The sequence below is a fragment of the Suncus etruscus genome, chromosome 9, assembly GCF_024139225.1.
Source record: "Suncus etruscus isolate mSunEtr1 chromosome 9, mSunEtr1.pri.cur, whole genome shotgun sequence".
In the NCBI taxonomy this organism is placed as follows: Eukaryota; Metazoa; Chordata; class Mammalia; order Eulipotyphla; family Soricidae; genus Suncus; species Suncus etruscus.
Window position 1 is genome coordinate 98940580 of NC_064856.1, and position 15834 is coordinate 98956413.

Genomic DNA, 15834 nt, shown 5'->3' on the forward strand with positions numbered 1-15834 from the left:
TTTTACCAAAATGGTATAAATGTTGATCTAGAAAAGAATGACTCGAAGCTTAATTAAACTTTATAAATCAAGTTTTATACTTTATATAGGCATGCAAGAAAATATATTCTTAGTAAATTTTACATTATTGAGTTTTCATTATTATACTTTATCTAATTTATGTTTTTTATTTCAGGTATATCACTCATTTGCATATGAAATATAAGACTTAAATGGATAATTATAGAAACATTTCAGAATTCATCCTTCTTGGATTTTCATATGGGCAGAATATACAGATTTTTTGTTTTATTCTCTTTATATTTTGCTATGTTGCCCTTTTGGGAGGAAACTTTTTGATCATTATCTCTGTTCAATGTAGCCCTCTGTTTAACCAGCCCATGTATTATTTCCTTGTCCACTTATCGACCATAGACATATGCTATACATCCACTGTTACACCCAAATTAATTTCTGATATGTTAGCAGAAAGAAAGACGATATCCTATGGTAACTGCATGTTACAGGTCCTTACCATGCACTTCTTCGGAGGTACTGAGATCTTCATTCTTACTGCCATGGCTTATGACCGCTATGTTGCCATCTGCAAACCCCTCCACTACATGCTTATCATGAACAGAACAAGGTGCAACCTCCTTGTCCTAGCTGCCTGGAGTGGTGGGTTTATTCATGCCTTTCCTCTTTTCACTACAGCAATCAACTTGCCATTCTGTGGCCCTAATGAAATCGATCACTATTTCTGTGATGTCTTCCCCTTGCTTAAAGTTGCCTGTACTGACACGTATATCACTGGTGTTCTTGTAATTGCCTTTTCAGGTATGGTGGCCTTAATTACTTTTGTTGTCTTATCTCTTTCTTATGGAATTATATTATTCACTTTAAGAAACCAGTCTGCTGAGGGGAAACGCAAAGCTCTTTCTACCTGTTGGTCTCATATCACAGTGGTTGTCCTGTTTTTTGGACCTGTCATTTTTATCTACCTTAGACCTCCTACCACTTTTCCTGAAGACAAAATATTTGCACTGTTTTACACTATCATTGCTCCGATGTTTAATCCCCTAATCTATACTCTGAGAAATACTGAGATGAAAAACACACTAAGAAAAGTTTGGTGTCAAGCTTTCTTTTCTAAAGAGGTCTTCAATTAGTTTAAAAGAGTTTATTAGAGATAATATTTCTGAAAGAAAGTAGGATTTGGTATTCATAAAAATGTGAATCTAAGTAAAATTATATATAATTTATATGTTACATAGTAATATATAAATAAAACAATATACTTATGATAGTAACTAAAGAAACACTAATTATTGCAGCAAAAATGATCAAAAGCTAAGTGAATCTTATGAAAGATTAGGAATGTTTTTTATGTATTTAGATGACCAGCATGAAAAAAATTATTGAACCAAAACAAACTACTTCTAGACTTTGCAAATATTTGCAAAGCAAATGAGATATATAATGTAATTTAATTGTCAACTATTCAGATAAATCAACTTGTTCTTCAGTCATTATTACAAAACTAAAATGTGGTGTTTTTAAAATTTTTCTGTACATTTTAGCATTAACACTAGTAACTTAAATTAAAAAAAAAACACAAGAAAAATAGAAGCAATTACATAGTGCAATAATACAAGTGGAAAAGTCAACATAACATACAATTTTCACTACGGTACATTTTATAAAAAATAAAAACAATGAAGACAGAAAAATATAGTACATGATAGGTGATCATGGGAGGGGCAGATAGATGAAGGGAAAATGCAGAGTATATATTGATGATGAAACTGTTCATTTAGCACAAGTTTTTCTTAAACAAAGCATTTTAATTTAGTTTGATTTGATTTAGGGGTAATACCCAGTGGTACTCAGAGGTTACTTCAGGCTCTGAACTCAGGAATAACTTCTGATGGCTTTTGGGGGCTCAAATGGGATACTTAAAATTGAACCCAGGTGAGAAACATGGAGAGCTAGTGCCTATACTACTGCACTATTTCTTTATCTCTTAGCATCATTTTGAGTAATGATATTATAATAATGACCCAACAGTGGACCCACCTATTGTACAAAACCATAACAAAGTACTGATGTATACTGTGCTTTTTTTGATGCAATGTTATACCAGTTTATATTAAGTAGATTAAAAATGTGAAACTCTGAGGGAAAATTATGTTTCTGCATGGAGAGGGAATCTGCTAGAACTATTTTATATTCCATGGAATGTTTTGTGAACTAAAAACTGCTCTAAAAATAAAAGTCATTAAATTATAATTATATGACATAGTCCATAAAGCAAACTCTTTTTTAAATTGTAATAGAAAATAGACAGCTAAATAATAACATTTAGTGAAAGCCAAAGTAACATTTAGAATAGAAATGTAATGTATACCTTATAGAGTTAAAAATAGGTTACTATAAAGTAAATACAATAAGAGATAAATATTAGATAATGTTATTTTTATGACAAGAGTAATAGCTTACATATTTTGGTCTTTATAGAAAAAATGAAAGTAATGCAAAAGTTATAATAATTTTAAATAGAAAGACATCCAAAAGATATGAAGATAATAATAAAAATAGTAAATATCTAATAGAAAATATCAGCAGATTAGTAATCAACATTTCACTTGAAAGAAATAAAATAATATTACTGTATTAAATTTACAAAAAGAAATTAGAAAACCCAAATGTAGAAAAGTAGTATTTTGTATATACACAGTGTTTTTGGTTTATTTTTTGCTTGTTTTTATTGTTGGGCTACATCTTTCAGTGCTCTTATTCCTCTTATTCCTTACCCTTTTAGGGATCATTTCTGGAACATACACAGAGTGGGGTGCTGGGATCAACAGTTATGAAACATGCCAAGCCAAGTACTCTCTCTGGTATACTATCTCTCTAAACCACACAAGTTTATATTTTGAAAACATTCAGTTCATTATTTATGAAAAAGGAAAGCAAAAATTTTTAAATTGCCCTCATATTATAAAACAATGTATTAACAATATTTCCAATGTAATCTATCCTACCTTTGACTCTACAGTATTCTTACCTTTACATAACACTTCATGCTATTTACAATTGTGAATAAAATCATAGAAATTAGTAATGCAGAAAAATCCAAATTACAGAGGAAATGCCATCTATCATACATTAGGATAATGGAATCTAACATCTTTCTGTAAAGTTTTTAACACTAATTTTTAGAATAACTTTTCTTTCACCAGAAATAAAAAGTTTAAGATTTTGTATATATCACAGTACATTATTTAAATGATCTTCATTTACTAATATCGTCCCAGTGTATTACACTTACTACAAACAATACTGACATATAAAAATCACTATATTCAGATTTACATTATAACTCCCTCTGGATGTTGAATACTATGTAGCCATTAGAAGAGATGAAGTCTTAAAATTTTCCTATACATGGAAGGACATAATAACTATTATGCTGTGTGAAATAAGTCAGAGGGAGATAGACATATAATAGTCTCACTCATCTGTGGGATTTAAGAAAAATAAAATAAATTATTGTAATAATTTTCAGAGGCAAGAGAAAGAGAGCTAAAAGGGTAGGCCCACAATAAATATGCAACTTACTGCAAAGAGTTGTGAGTGCAGTTAGAGAAATACCTACACTTGCAACTATCATGGCAATAGTTGTGAGTGAGAAAAATAGAATGCCTGTCTCTAATAAAGGTAGGGGGAGAGGGAGGAAGGAGATGGGAACTATCGGTGATGGGAAGGTTACAATGATGAAGGGGTTGTTCATTTTAACGACTGAAACCCAACTTCAAACATGCTTGAAATCATGGTGCTTAAATAAATATATTCATAAATAATAAAATAGAAGTAATTTAAAGTGATGCTTTTTCATTTTTCTTTTTTTCTGTATCAAGATAAATTTATTAATAGACAAGCAATAGGTTTCCTTACTTGGGAGCTTCCTGCTGGACGAAAGAGGTGAGAAGAGTTCTTAAAATTCAGCTATCCTACACACTGAGCCTCAGTGAAGCATTAGTCTCAAACTTTAGATTTCTACTGTCTTCCCATATACCCTAAGATGGGATATTTAGGGACCTACTTTTCTTTCTTTATCTTTCTTCCACCCCCCAATCAAGAAAATTTGTACTGACGCTTATTTAGAAAGATGTGAGGCAAGAGAGAGAGAGAAGTACTTGTTTGAGAGAGAACACAAGCTTATCAGAATAGAAATAGGTAAGCAAAGAAGCATAGAGACAATCAAGTTGGAAGCCTTTTTAAGGGAGAACAGGGGCTTGAAGTGGAAGCCTGAGGCCTAGTTTTCCATTTATTTATTTATTTATTTATTTTTGTATTCTTCCTAGCAGTGACAGCCTCTTAGCCATTAATTTCTTCTGGGGGATTCACAGTCTTATTGAAAGAGGAAACTTCTGGGGCCTGAGTGGGTAGGACATTTGCCTTGCATGATACTCGGCATCCCATATAGTCCCCCAAGCTTGCCAGGAGTGATTTCTGAATGCAGAGCTAGGAGTAACCTCTGAGCACCTTGGGGTGTGACCAAAAAAAAAAAAGAGGAAACCTGTTTCCCTTTGCTAACAGTTTGTTCAGTCACCATTGACCTAAGGCAACTCCCTCCCTAATGGCTATAGTTAATACTTAAACCATTCTAACTGGATAATGGACAATGCCTGAGGCATTTAACAAATCCAAAGGACTCAGGCTAGTAAGACCACTCTGTAGGAATCTTGCATTCTTTGTGACATTTTTTCAATTGATAAGGATGCAAAGAGACTTGGAGAGTCTTTGGAAAGACTCAATTTCCCTATACACCTCCACACAAAGCAGCTATATTTAACTTTTAATTCTATATTAATATTATAATAATACATTAATTCTATATTAATCCCACTTGAGGAGTTCCTTTTTCTTCTTCCTTAATTTCCAATAAACGTTTCTACATTCTAACTCTGACTATGAGTATGATTATTAATCAATATTTTCATTCTTAAAAATATTGAAAACCTGGGAACCTTGTTGAACTAACGAGTTTCGCCATCACTGCCCTAGCAACACTATCTCACTTAAATTCCTAGTGTGTCTATCATGTCTGTAGTGAGTGACTTTTTTATACCTAATTTTTTTTTCAGGCAGAAACACTACCTCATTGCCTAGCATGGATCCCCAGTAGTTAATGGCATTTGAATTGCTTAAGTCCAGATTCCATCAATGATCTCTCCCCTGCACCATAGTAGTGTCTGACCTGGTGTTGGACACACAACCACTGGGAACAATGAGTTTGTCTATGTATAGACATATATATGCTTCAAGAACTAAATGGCTGCCTCTGTCTGTTTTTTGTCCCCATTTATTGTGCTGAGGCTAAACCAGTGTTTTAGGCTCATTAATATTCCAATTGTTTTTAGATTTCTCTAATTCTCCACTATAGCCTGCCCCAACTAAAAGAAAGGTTAAGAGATAGAGCTGGTTTTAGGTTCTATGAACAAACAATAAAATTTAATTCTGTATATAATGGAGTTACTTGCTGGACAGATTTTTATGGTATTCCTCATTTCTGGAGATTTTCTTCATAATTTTTTTTCTTCACCTTTCTCCTGTTTAATTCACCAATTATGTTGCAGGTAAAAAGATAAATCCTTTTTCAAATAAGGGTCCTCCAGGTTGAGCAAGAATTCAGTTGCAGAACCTCTTATTTCCTTCATGGATAAATGGGGAGCAAAGTAAAGTAGCCTTGAAACTGAATAATATTCCTACTCTCTAGCTAACCCAATTTGGCCACCTGGCGTATGTCTGAAGTGGCTTCAAAAAGTATGGTGGTCTCTGAGTACACATATGTCAGTCAATTTACATGTCATGATGTCAAGATGTCATGTCTTGGTTTGTCCTCCATCAGTAGGATCCTTGGGAGTCCATGGAATCCTGCTGGAAATTCAGTTCTAAACTATGCCCAGACTTTCCAGGAAAATCACCTTCTATCACAGGAAAACAATTTGAGGAGAGGAAACAATGAAGTAAAATAGCTTCAAGAAATGTGAAGAAAGAGAAAAAGTCATGTGTATTCAAGAGGCTTCACTAGAGGAGAAAAAGCTGAATCTACATAAAACTCTTAAGTTTGAGATGTGGACCAATCTCCAGTAAAAAGGGAAAATGACTCAAGAAAAATAGTGGATTCTAACCCTGCATGAGAAACAGATGAGCCACAAAACTTTGTAGTACCCCAAAAAAATGTTTTTCTTAAAGAACAAAGAATATGTGCATATCAAAGGAATGAGAAACTAATATGAAAAATGACCATTCACAAAAGTATTTTTATTTCAAATAAATGTTTCTAAATGATACATATATAAATATTTTCATTTTTTCATTATAATTTGCATCTCATAAAAATCATGGTATTATAAATTATGCCTTCCTCCCATCATCATTGAAAACAAGCTAACTGCATCTATCTTATATGATTGCTCTCATTTAGAGAATTTAAGTTCTATTAGCTAGTTTATGTCTGACATAGAATCTATTTAAACTTAGTTATTTTTGCCTAGCATTAAAGCTATCAAATAGTGTTATCATTTGTGGAACTCAAAAACCAAAGCAAAAGCAAACATTCACCTAGGATATAAAAGTAAAAAAAAATGCTATTAATGGTATTTGACTCTCTTGGTGAGATTGGTATTGAAATACCAAACAGTTATAAGACCACTAAGCAATAAACTAGACACAGAGGGGACCACGCATTCTAGCAGCCCCTGGGGGGAGAGTGGAGGATATGGTAGGCAGGATGGGAGTGGATGTGGGAGGAGGACAATTCAGTGGTGGGAATTCCCCTGATTCAATGTAAATATGTACCTGGAATATTACTGTGAACGATATATAAATCACTATGATTAAAATAAAAATTATATTATTAAAAAAATAAATATTATATGTTTAAACTTCAACTGTCAAAAACTTTGATTCACACATGCAAGCTCAACATTCTGGGTTCCAAAAATTTTTTTTAAGTCTTGCTTTTGATGAGATATCTTTCTATTTATATTTATCTATCTTTATTTATAACTATATATAGTTTTATAAATACTTTCTATATAACTATCTTCCTATCTATAAATTTTGTTGTTGGTGGTGGTGGTGATGGTGGTCTATTTTGAGCACTGATGGCAGTTCTCAAGGCTTAATCTTGCCTTATTGCTTTTGGTTTGCAACTAACAGTACTAAAAAAACAACAAGAAGGTGCCAAGGATCAAAACAAGAACTCCTAATGCAAAGCATTGTCCTACATAGGACTATATCTCTAAATTCCAATAGGGCACATTTAGAATATAGTTGTAGTCTATTCCTTTGGATCTTATAGGAAGCTTCCAAATGGGGAGTAATTAGTTGGGGACATTTAAATACTTAACATACTAAATAAGCTAAATCTTGAGAGGAAACAAATGTACCTTTGGGATAGAGAGCTAACCTAAGCTTTTATTAAGCATTTTATCCTAACCACCCTCAGGAATTTTGTAGTGGTACAGAGTCTATATATTTGTATATTGGTTTCAACTAATTTTAGAAAGCTAGAAACTTCTCTGACATTAAGCTCTTTATTTTTCCATCATGAGTTTGATTTGGTGATGAGCAATTATTGTCAAATGATATGAAAAGTGAGTATTTTTATGTATAAATTGGAAGGTGTTTTAAGTTAATATTCACCAATAATGTTCATTTACTAGAACAAATATTCAAGTAAGAAAAAGGAAAGAAAAACATTTTAAAAAGTGAGTTTAATTTCAATGAAGAACAAAACATTAAGACTAATGTTCCAAAAATCAAGTGGAGCAAAATATGTAAGTAACATTTCTTTTCCTCTAAAATCATTCTGCATACACTTATAATACTTACTTAAACATATTTCAATTGATTTTATAAGAAAATTATAATTACACTTGATTTAAAATATACTTTAATCAATTCTATAGTCTGAAGCATTATTTAATTAAAAAATAAATACATTCTATTTTTTTTTGCTCTCTTTTTTGTTATAAATACATTCTAAAACTGACTTATTGTCTGCTAAGGGTAGGATGATAGGTTCATAAATATAATATCAAATCATAAAATAATATGTTTCTTATATATTGCTTACCTAACCATTATAAAATGTTATCTACACTATTGAAGTCAAAGAGGTAGTGAAAGAATGAGCAGATGAGGTCGTTTATTTAGGGAAAAATATAAATAAGTGAGATTAGCTACCTAATTTAAGAGAAAGACATAAGCCAATATAGCAAAGTTACAAAGGTATAAGAAGTGTCAGTGTTAGTAGTATATCCAAATAATTTATTATCTTCTTATTTTTATTTCATATTTGTTACTTTCTAGATTAGTACATCAATGTCAGGATACAGTACTTATAGGGTTTATGCTTTTTCCTTCAAAAAGTTGAGCCTAAATGATATTTCTATGTTTCCTGTTCAATATTTTTAGTTAAATCTAGGTAGCCAAATGATATAAAGATCATTTTGTGATACAGTTTTATTTTCTCAAAGATTCAGAAAATCAACCAACTTAGGAGTTTGGAAATCCAAGGATAATTTTAAATTAATCGTATTGCTCATCTTATATTTTTGCTGAGAAAATAAAGGGAAATGCTTATAAGCATAAGTCCATGAGTCATATATTTCAAATTTTAAACATTAGGACTCTAAGCACTCATTATGTTAGTATTTAAAAGTTCTTCATTGGGGCCAGAGAGATAGCACAGTGGCAGGTTGTTCGCCTTGCACTTAGCTGATCCAGGATAGAAGTAGTTCGAATCCCAGCATCCATATAGTCTCCCATGCCTGCCAGGAGCGATTTCTGTGCCCAGTGCCAGGAGTAATCTCTGAGCACCCCTGAGTATGACCTCCCAAAAAACCCTTTTTTATTTTCTCTAAGTGTAAAAGAAGATTTTGTTTTTCTAAATACATAGTAATATTAACAAAAATACTATCACATACGCACTTTTTATTTTATTTAATGACTATCACTTATGAGAGATGAATTTTATAATCAGTTTCTAAATTACATTGAGCAAGATATATTTGATTAGATTTCAAATAAGGACAGACTTTTTTTTAACATTCATGTTTGTTATTATTTTTGCTGATTGATTTTGTTGATTTAGAAAACAGCATTACCTATATGTTCCTTTTTTGACTTGTTTTTAAAATCTTACATAAATGGAGTGAAAGCTACATTTACCAATAAAATATATAATTGAGAATCTGAGAAACACTGTATAGAATATTTTTAAGTTTTCTAAATTTTATTTTGTTACATCAGTCTTTGCTAAATTGTTCTAACAGCAGATAAAATTAAGATCTCTAATTTTAATGAAATTTGACATTCTCTTATTTAAAAAATGTAACAAGAAAATTTCTAAGTGAAGGTAAGTTTTCCATTTTACTTATATTCCAACCAATCTACTTATTTGTATTAAATATAAAAGCATATTCTAGTATAGTGCAAAGACCCAAGCCATATTTTAAATTTTTTTTATTATAAAGCCTGTAATTTTCACAGACTTTCTGTGTAAAGAGAAATATTATTTGGTAAAATTTTGTTATTGATAAAATATAAAGATGTTAAAAATACATATAGCTGAACTAAATTTGAGCTTTTCAAATATAATGCGCTTGATTTATAGCAAACCTTTACAGTTTCAATAAACTTTTAATAAATATATGCCAGCTATTCAAAGATCAATTGGTCTCCTGTTTATATTGAATTAGTTTTAAGATCAGAAAAACTAGTGGTTTCAAATCTCAAACAACTTGCTAAATCATAAGCAACATGAGAACAAATGACAAAAAAATTACAAATATTTTAATTAGCATTTTGAAGAGGCAATTTCTAATATTTTAATATGTTCTCAGTAACATATTAAATTCCTATTTTAATTATGGGTTTAAGTAATTTATTTTAAAATAAAGTTTATCATGCTATTTGACTGATTGAAAATTTGTATCTGACATGCTTGTTCCTTATATCTGCCAGAGTAGGAATGGAATAATTTGTGAGATAATATTGTTACATTTGTCAGACTATACATAGGAATATTAATTAAAGTAAAACCATGCATTGTAGAAAATATTCTAATTGATCAAGGTACTCAAGTATACTATAGTGGCCATTCATCATATATTTTAATAAGGTTAATGGAACATATAGTGTGTTCATACTTATTAGTATTAAATAGTCATTTCATTGACTAATTTATGTTCTCTGAAACCTTCTGTGAGACTGGTGAAGTCAGATCCTGGAAAAGTAGAGTGCATACAGATTCAAAAACCATTCACAAGCCACTTGTGGGGGAATAACTTCAACTCTTAATTTCAGGTGAGAGGGGATTTTTATAATGTGTCTTAGCTAATCAGGTTAGGAGGTAATCAGGAAAAATAGAAAAAACAGTTAAGTGTTCTGTTTTATGGAAAAACAGGCTGTATACTGTGTTTAAAGGAAAAAAAAAACAGAACATAGGCTTTATATAAAGAAAAAACAGAAAGTTTGTACTGTCTATGGAGAAAAACAAGATGCTTGTCCTGTTAGGCTCTGTAGTTCAGCGACAGTTTCAGTGAAGTCAATAAAACTGAACTAGTCCCTTGAATAGAATATGACCCACGCCCTTCCCAACTAATATGAGTTTATGAATTATATCATTGCAGGTGATCTATGTCTTCTCTGTACACTGGACATGGACATGAGCAATAATGTGACTGTCTTTATTCTCTTGGGTCTTTCTCAGAACAAAAATATTGAACTTAGCTGCTTTGTGTTATTTTTATTCTGCTACATTTGTATTTGGATCGGAAACTTGCTCATCATGATTTCTGTCACATGCAGTCAGTTGATTCAACAACCCATGTATTTCTTCCTTAATTACCTCTCACTGTCTGATCTTTGCTATACTTCCACTGTGACACCTAAACTAATAAGGGATTTACTGGCAGAAAGGAAGACCATTTCCTATAGAAACTGCATGACACAGCTCTTTACCACACATTTCTTTGGAGGCATTGAGATCTTCATTCTCACGGGGATGGCTTATGACCGCTATGTGGCCATCTGTAAACCCCTGCATTACACAGTGATCATGAGCAGACAGAGATGCAATCTAATCATCATGGCCTGCTGCACTGGGGGATTTATACACTCAGCCAGCCAGTTTCTTCTCACCATTTTTTTACCATTCTGTGGCCCCAATGAGCTGGATCACTACTTCTGTGATGTGTATCCTTTGCTAAAATTGGCCTGTTCCAACACTCATATCACTGGTCTCTTAGTGATTGCTAACTCAGGCCTAATTGCTTTGGTTACTTTTGTTGTCTTGTTGTTGTCTTATTTTTTTATATTGTACAACATCAGGGGATATTCTGTGGAGAGCCGCAGAAAAGCTCTTTCTACTTGCAGTTCTCATATAACTGTTGTAGTACTATTTTTTGCACCTGCCTTGTTCATTTACATTCGTCCAGCTACAACTTTCCCAGAAGATAAAGTGTTTGCTCTGTTTTATACTATCATTGCTCCCATGTTCAACCCTCTTATCTATACGTTGAGGAACACTGAGATGAAGAGTGCCATGAGGAAAGTATGGTGTCACTATACACTCTTGGGGAAAAAATGACTTCTGAAAACTTTCTGCATTTGTACGTGGTTCCATAAGACTGTGAGTGTGAATAAATATACATGCTCATCCATTTCCTTGCCACATTGATTGGAGAAATAAGTGGGTAAGAAGGAACTATATCTCTGGTGCTTCACGCCTCTATACTGGCACCTTATCAAACTATTTTGGGGGGGCCACACCCCGTGCCGCTCAGGGGTTACTCCTAGCTAGCCACTCAGAAATTGCTCCTGGCTTGGGAACCATATGGGTAGCTGGGGTCAAACCCAGGTCTGTCCTGGGTTAGCCTCATGTAAGGCAAACAAACCCCCTACCACTGTGCTATTGCTCTGGCCAGCTTATCAAACTTTGATCCTCTTAAAATGTTCCTTCTTCAGACCTATTTTTTTAAAATTGTTCACTAGTATATTAAATAATCAGAAAACATAGAAAAATAAAAAAATATTTTATCCATTGATCATTGTGCTAGAAAATTTTCAAGTCCTTGAAACTCTTAATAGTGGATTATACATTTATCTTCTTTTTTTTTTTTTACTACTCAAATTTTTTATTGTAGTACATGGGTTGGGAATGATGGGAGGGGATTGATATTACACGCAACCATGGTCTCCATCAGCATTGAATGCCCATCCCGATAGCCATGAATGTGCCAAAAGTGCCGCCACTCTACATCATCTTTTTCCCGATGCCGCCCATCAGCTCCCGACCCCGCCATCTTATCAAACTTTGATCCTCTTAAAATGTTCCTTCTTCAGTCCTAATTTTTAATTGTACACTAGTATATTAAGTAATCAGACAACATAGAAAAATAAAAAATATTTTATCCATTCAGCATTGTGCTAGAAAATGATTCAAGTCCTTAAAACTCTTAATAGTGGATTATACATTTATCTTCATTTATTAAGTTTTATGAAACTACAAATGCATTAAATTGCTCATAACATTGATGTGTGGCTAAAGAATATTAAAACTGAGTTATGTCTTCCAATGAGAGACAAAACTAGCGGATTGAAATTAGTAGTTATACCTGAAGTTTTTATCTGTCTATTATGACTATTATTACATAAATTCATTTATCATCTTTGTTTATATTTTGTAGAAAAGCAGCAATAAAATAATAAATATCCATTAAATTCATGTTCTCTTATTGTTACCTTCATGAATTATTCCCTATATTTTATGAATTTTCTCATTGATTTGATGTTTTTTTTTGGGGGGGGGTTTACACCTGGCAGCGCTCAGGTGTTATTCTTGGCGCTGCACTCAGAAATAGCTCCTGGTAGGTATGGGGGACCATAAGGAATGCCAGACTCTAATCACCATCTGTCCTTGATAGGCTGTGTGCAAGGCAAATGTCCTATCACTGTGTTATTTCTCCAGTACCCTGATTTGATGTTATATGTTTTATATATTGATATATCTATCCATTATGAATAAAACATTAAAGTTGCTTTCAATTTAGAGCCAATATCAGTAGCACTTTGTTAAATATTATGGAATATATCTTCTTTTTTAGAAGATATGCCTATTGTTTTTAACATGCTCTATATTGTAGCAAAATTTTAATTTTAAGTACTTTTGTGATTTTATATCTTACTGTCACAAGCAAACGTATGTTAAGTTGAAGTTACTAGTAGAAAAGTACTATGGTAAATAGAATATAAAACTTTATAAAAAGTTATAAGTATATAAAACCTTTGACTTTACACAATTATTGGCCCAATCTCTCATTAATAAATAGCTCAAAAGAAATATATTGTTTACAAGTGAAATTCAGAAGGACATCCAAAAAAAAAGCATCATATTATGTTAGTAAGATTAACATGCAGGAAATCACCATTAGAAAGTTATTATAAACAAATTATCAAGCACATGAAATTTCTCATCATTACTTAAAACTTAAAATTTTTTATTTAGTAGATATGAAGAAAATTATATCATTCCTCAGGGAGTTCCAAGGAGAGATTGTGTACAGATAAAGAAGGCATGTTAAGAGTTATAGTAACACTGACTGACACATACACTCTAACTCATCTACATGGACATGTGAATATTTACATGTATAGAAGATAATATTTTCCATATACTCTTATTTTGACATATCTATAATAATAGTAAGAATGCTTGAATAGAAAAATAGAACTGGATGAGATAATATATACATTTTGTTCAAAAGTATTTGAAAAATTCCTGAATATAGTTAGAGGTTATATTGCTAAATATATTTAACAACTAAATTAATAATGAAGTGACTTAAATAATGTTTTAATTATAAAATTAATGAATAAAAGAGAAGTTATTCCTTTTTTGTTCGTTATTTTGACCAAACCCAGTGCTGCTTAATCAAGGCTTACTTCTAGCTCTGTGCTCAGGATTGATTATTCCTGATAATGCTAAGGATATCAAAAGTGGTTCTGGGATCGAAACCTGGTTGGCAGTATTTAAGCTATTTACATGATGTATTATCTCTTGAGACTAATAAATCATATCTTAAGAATGATTGAATGTGGGTCCGGAACGGTAGGGCATTTGCCTTGCATGCGGCTGACCTAGGACGGACCTTGGTTGGATCCCCTGTGTTCCATAAGATCCCCTGAGCCAGGAATGATTTCTAAATGCAAAAACAGGAGTAACCCCTGAGAGTTACTGGGTGTGGCCCCCAAACTCAAACCCCTCCCCCAAAATAAAGAATGATTGAATGTAAGGACCAGAGCGATAGTTCACACAAAGCTGACCAGATTACATCTCCAGTATTTCAGTCTCCTGGACCCTGCTAGGAGTGATGGAGTGCAGAGCCAGAGTACCAGCATATGTGACCCCAAGCAAACAAGCAACAACAACAAAAAGATTGAGTGTAATAAAATGTTTTCGTTATCAAAATATTTTATGAAAACATTAAAAAGTTTTTAAGACATATGCACTGGGGTGGATCCATAGTAGAAGTTGTCACTTGGAAAACCCAGACTTGATTTTTGGCTATTTTGAATTTTGAGCATTATGGGATGTGGCAGTACCCCTCCAAATATATGTATAGGAATAAATGTAATGGCATACATTTATAAGCTCCAGAGATTAATAGGGAAATAAGCATTTAAGTAGATGATTACTAATCATTTCTAGAAAGTTTTCTTAGACAAAAGTACTATACAAATTAATAATATTCTATCATAATAAATATCTTTAGATAATAAATCATGTCTAAAATAAATTCTTTACAATAACCAGAGTTAAAAAATTAATGGAGTATAATCACTAAAAAAATACTCAAAAATAAATTTTAATATAAAGAAGGTTAAAAACAGATAACATAGGGGCTGGAGAGATAGCGCAGCGGTGTTTGCCTTGCAAGCAGCCGATCCAGGACCTAAGATAGTTGGTTCAAATCCCGACGTCCCATATGGTCCCCCGTGCCTGCCAGGAGCTATTTCTGAGCAGATAGCCAGGAGTAACACCTGAGCGCTGCTTGGTGTGGCCCAAAAACCAATACAAATAACCTCCCCAAAAAAAACCCCAAAAAAACAAATATCATAAATTGACATAAAGAATTTTGTGAATAGTGTATGTTTTAGATAAATACAAAGGAATAATGCTTATATAAAATATATAATAATATTTAGAATGCATGAAAAGGTAAATGCATTCTTAGTTGTCAAAAGTTGAATTTATCCAAATATTTTATTAAGTTCTCATTTTAGATACAGTATAAGTATATTTTAATACCTACAGAATCTTTATTCATTAAAATAGAGGATAAAATCAACAATATAATAGAATAAAATAAAACTCAAAAATAAAATTTAAGACCAGTACCGAAAAATACAAATAAGAATAAAAAGTAAAGTGCAGTATTATACAAAAAAAGCAATGAATTTATATATGATATATAATATTTAATACTGATAAACACCACCAGGTGCACCATGTGTTACAAAACTAGGCTTACTGAAATATGAATTGAAGAATGAAGAGTTGGGATAGAAGTGGCATAAGGAGAGTGTTGGGAAGTTTTAAACATTTTGTTGATGGTCATGGAATTTGCTTATAAATGGATGAATATGGAGAGTATTATGCTCAATGAAATGAATCAATGTTAGAGGGGAGGTATAGAGTGATGAGTGCATTCATTTGTGAGATATAAAAAAGAGCCAAGCAATAGAGACAAGGGTCCTTATGACCAGTCCATGATA

The 15834-nt window shown here is 32.2% G+C and overlaps 2 protein-coding genes across 2 annotated transcripts; both read left to right on the forward strand.

Annotated features, from left to right (window-relative positions):
- The first annotated feature begins 212 nt into the window (after positions 1–212).
- On the forward strand, positions 213–1148 carry LOC126017771 (olfactory receptor 4P4-like). Its single transcript, XM_049779825.1, has one exon. It carries the CDS (start codon positions 213–215, stop codon positions 1146–1148), a length of 936 nt encoding a protein of 311 aa, XP_049635782.1.
- A 9569-nt stretch (positions 1149–10717) lies between these two features.
- On the forward strand, positions 10718–11647 carry LOC126017789 (olfactory receptor 4P4). The gene has a single exon (XM_049779841.1). It carries the CDS (start codon positions 10718–10720, stop codon positions 11645–11647), a length of 930 nt encoding a protein of 309 aa, XP_049635798.1.
- Positions 11648–15834: the final 4187 nt, after the last annotated feature.

Coding starts and splice junctions, on each gene's coding strand:
- LOC126017771 (XM_049779825.1), top strand. CDS start 213: ATGGATAATTATAGAAACATTTCAGAATTCATCCTTCTTGGATTTTCA.
- LOC126017789 (XM_049779841.1), top strand. CDS start 10,718: ATGGACATGAGCAATAATGTGACTGTCTTTATTCTCTTGGGTCTTTCT.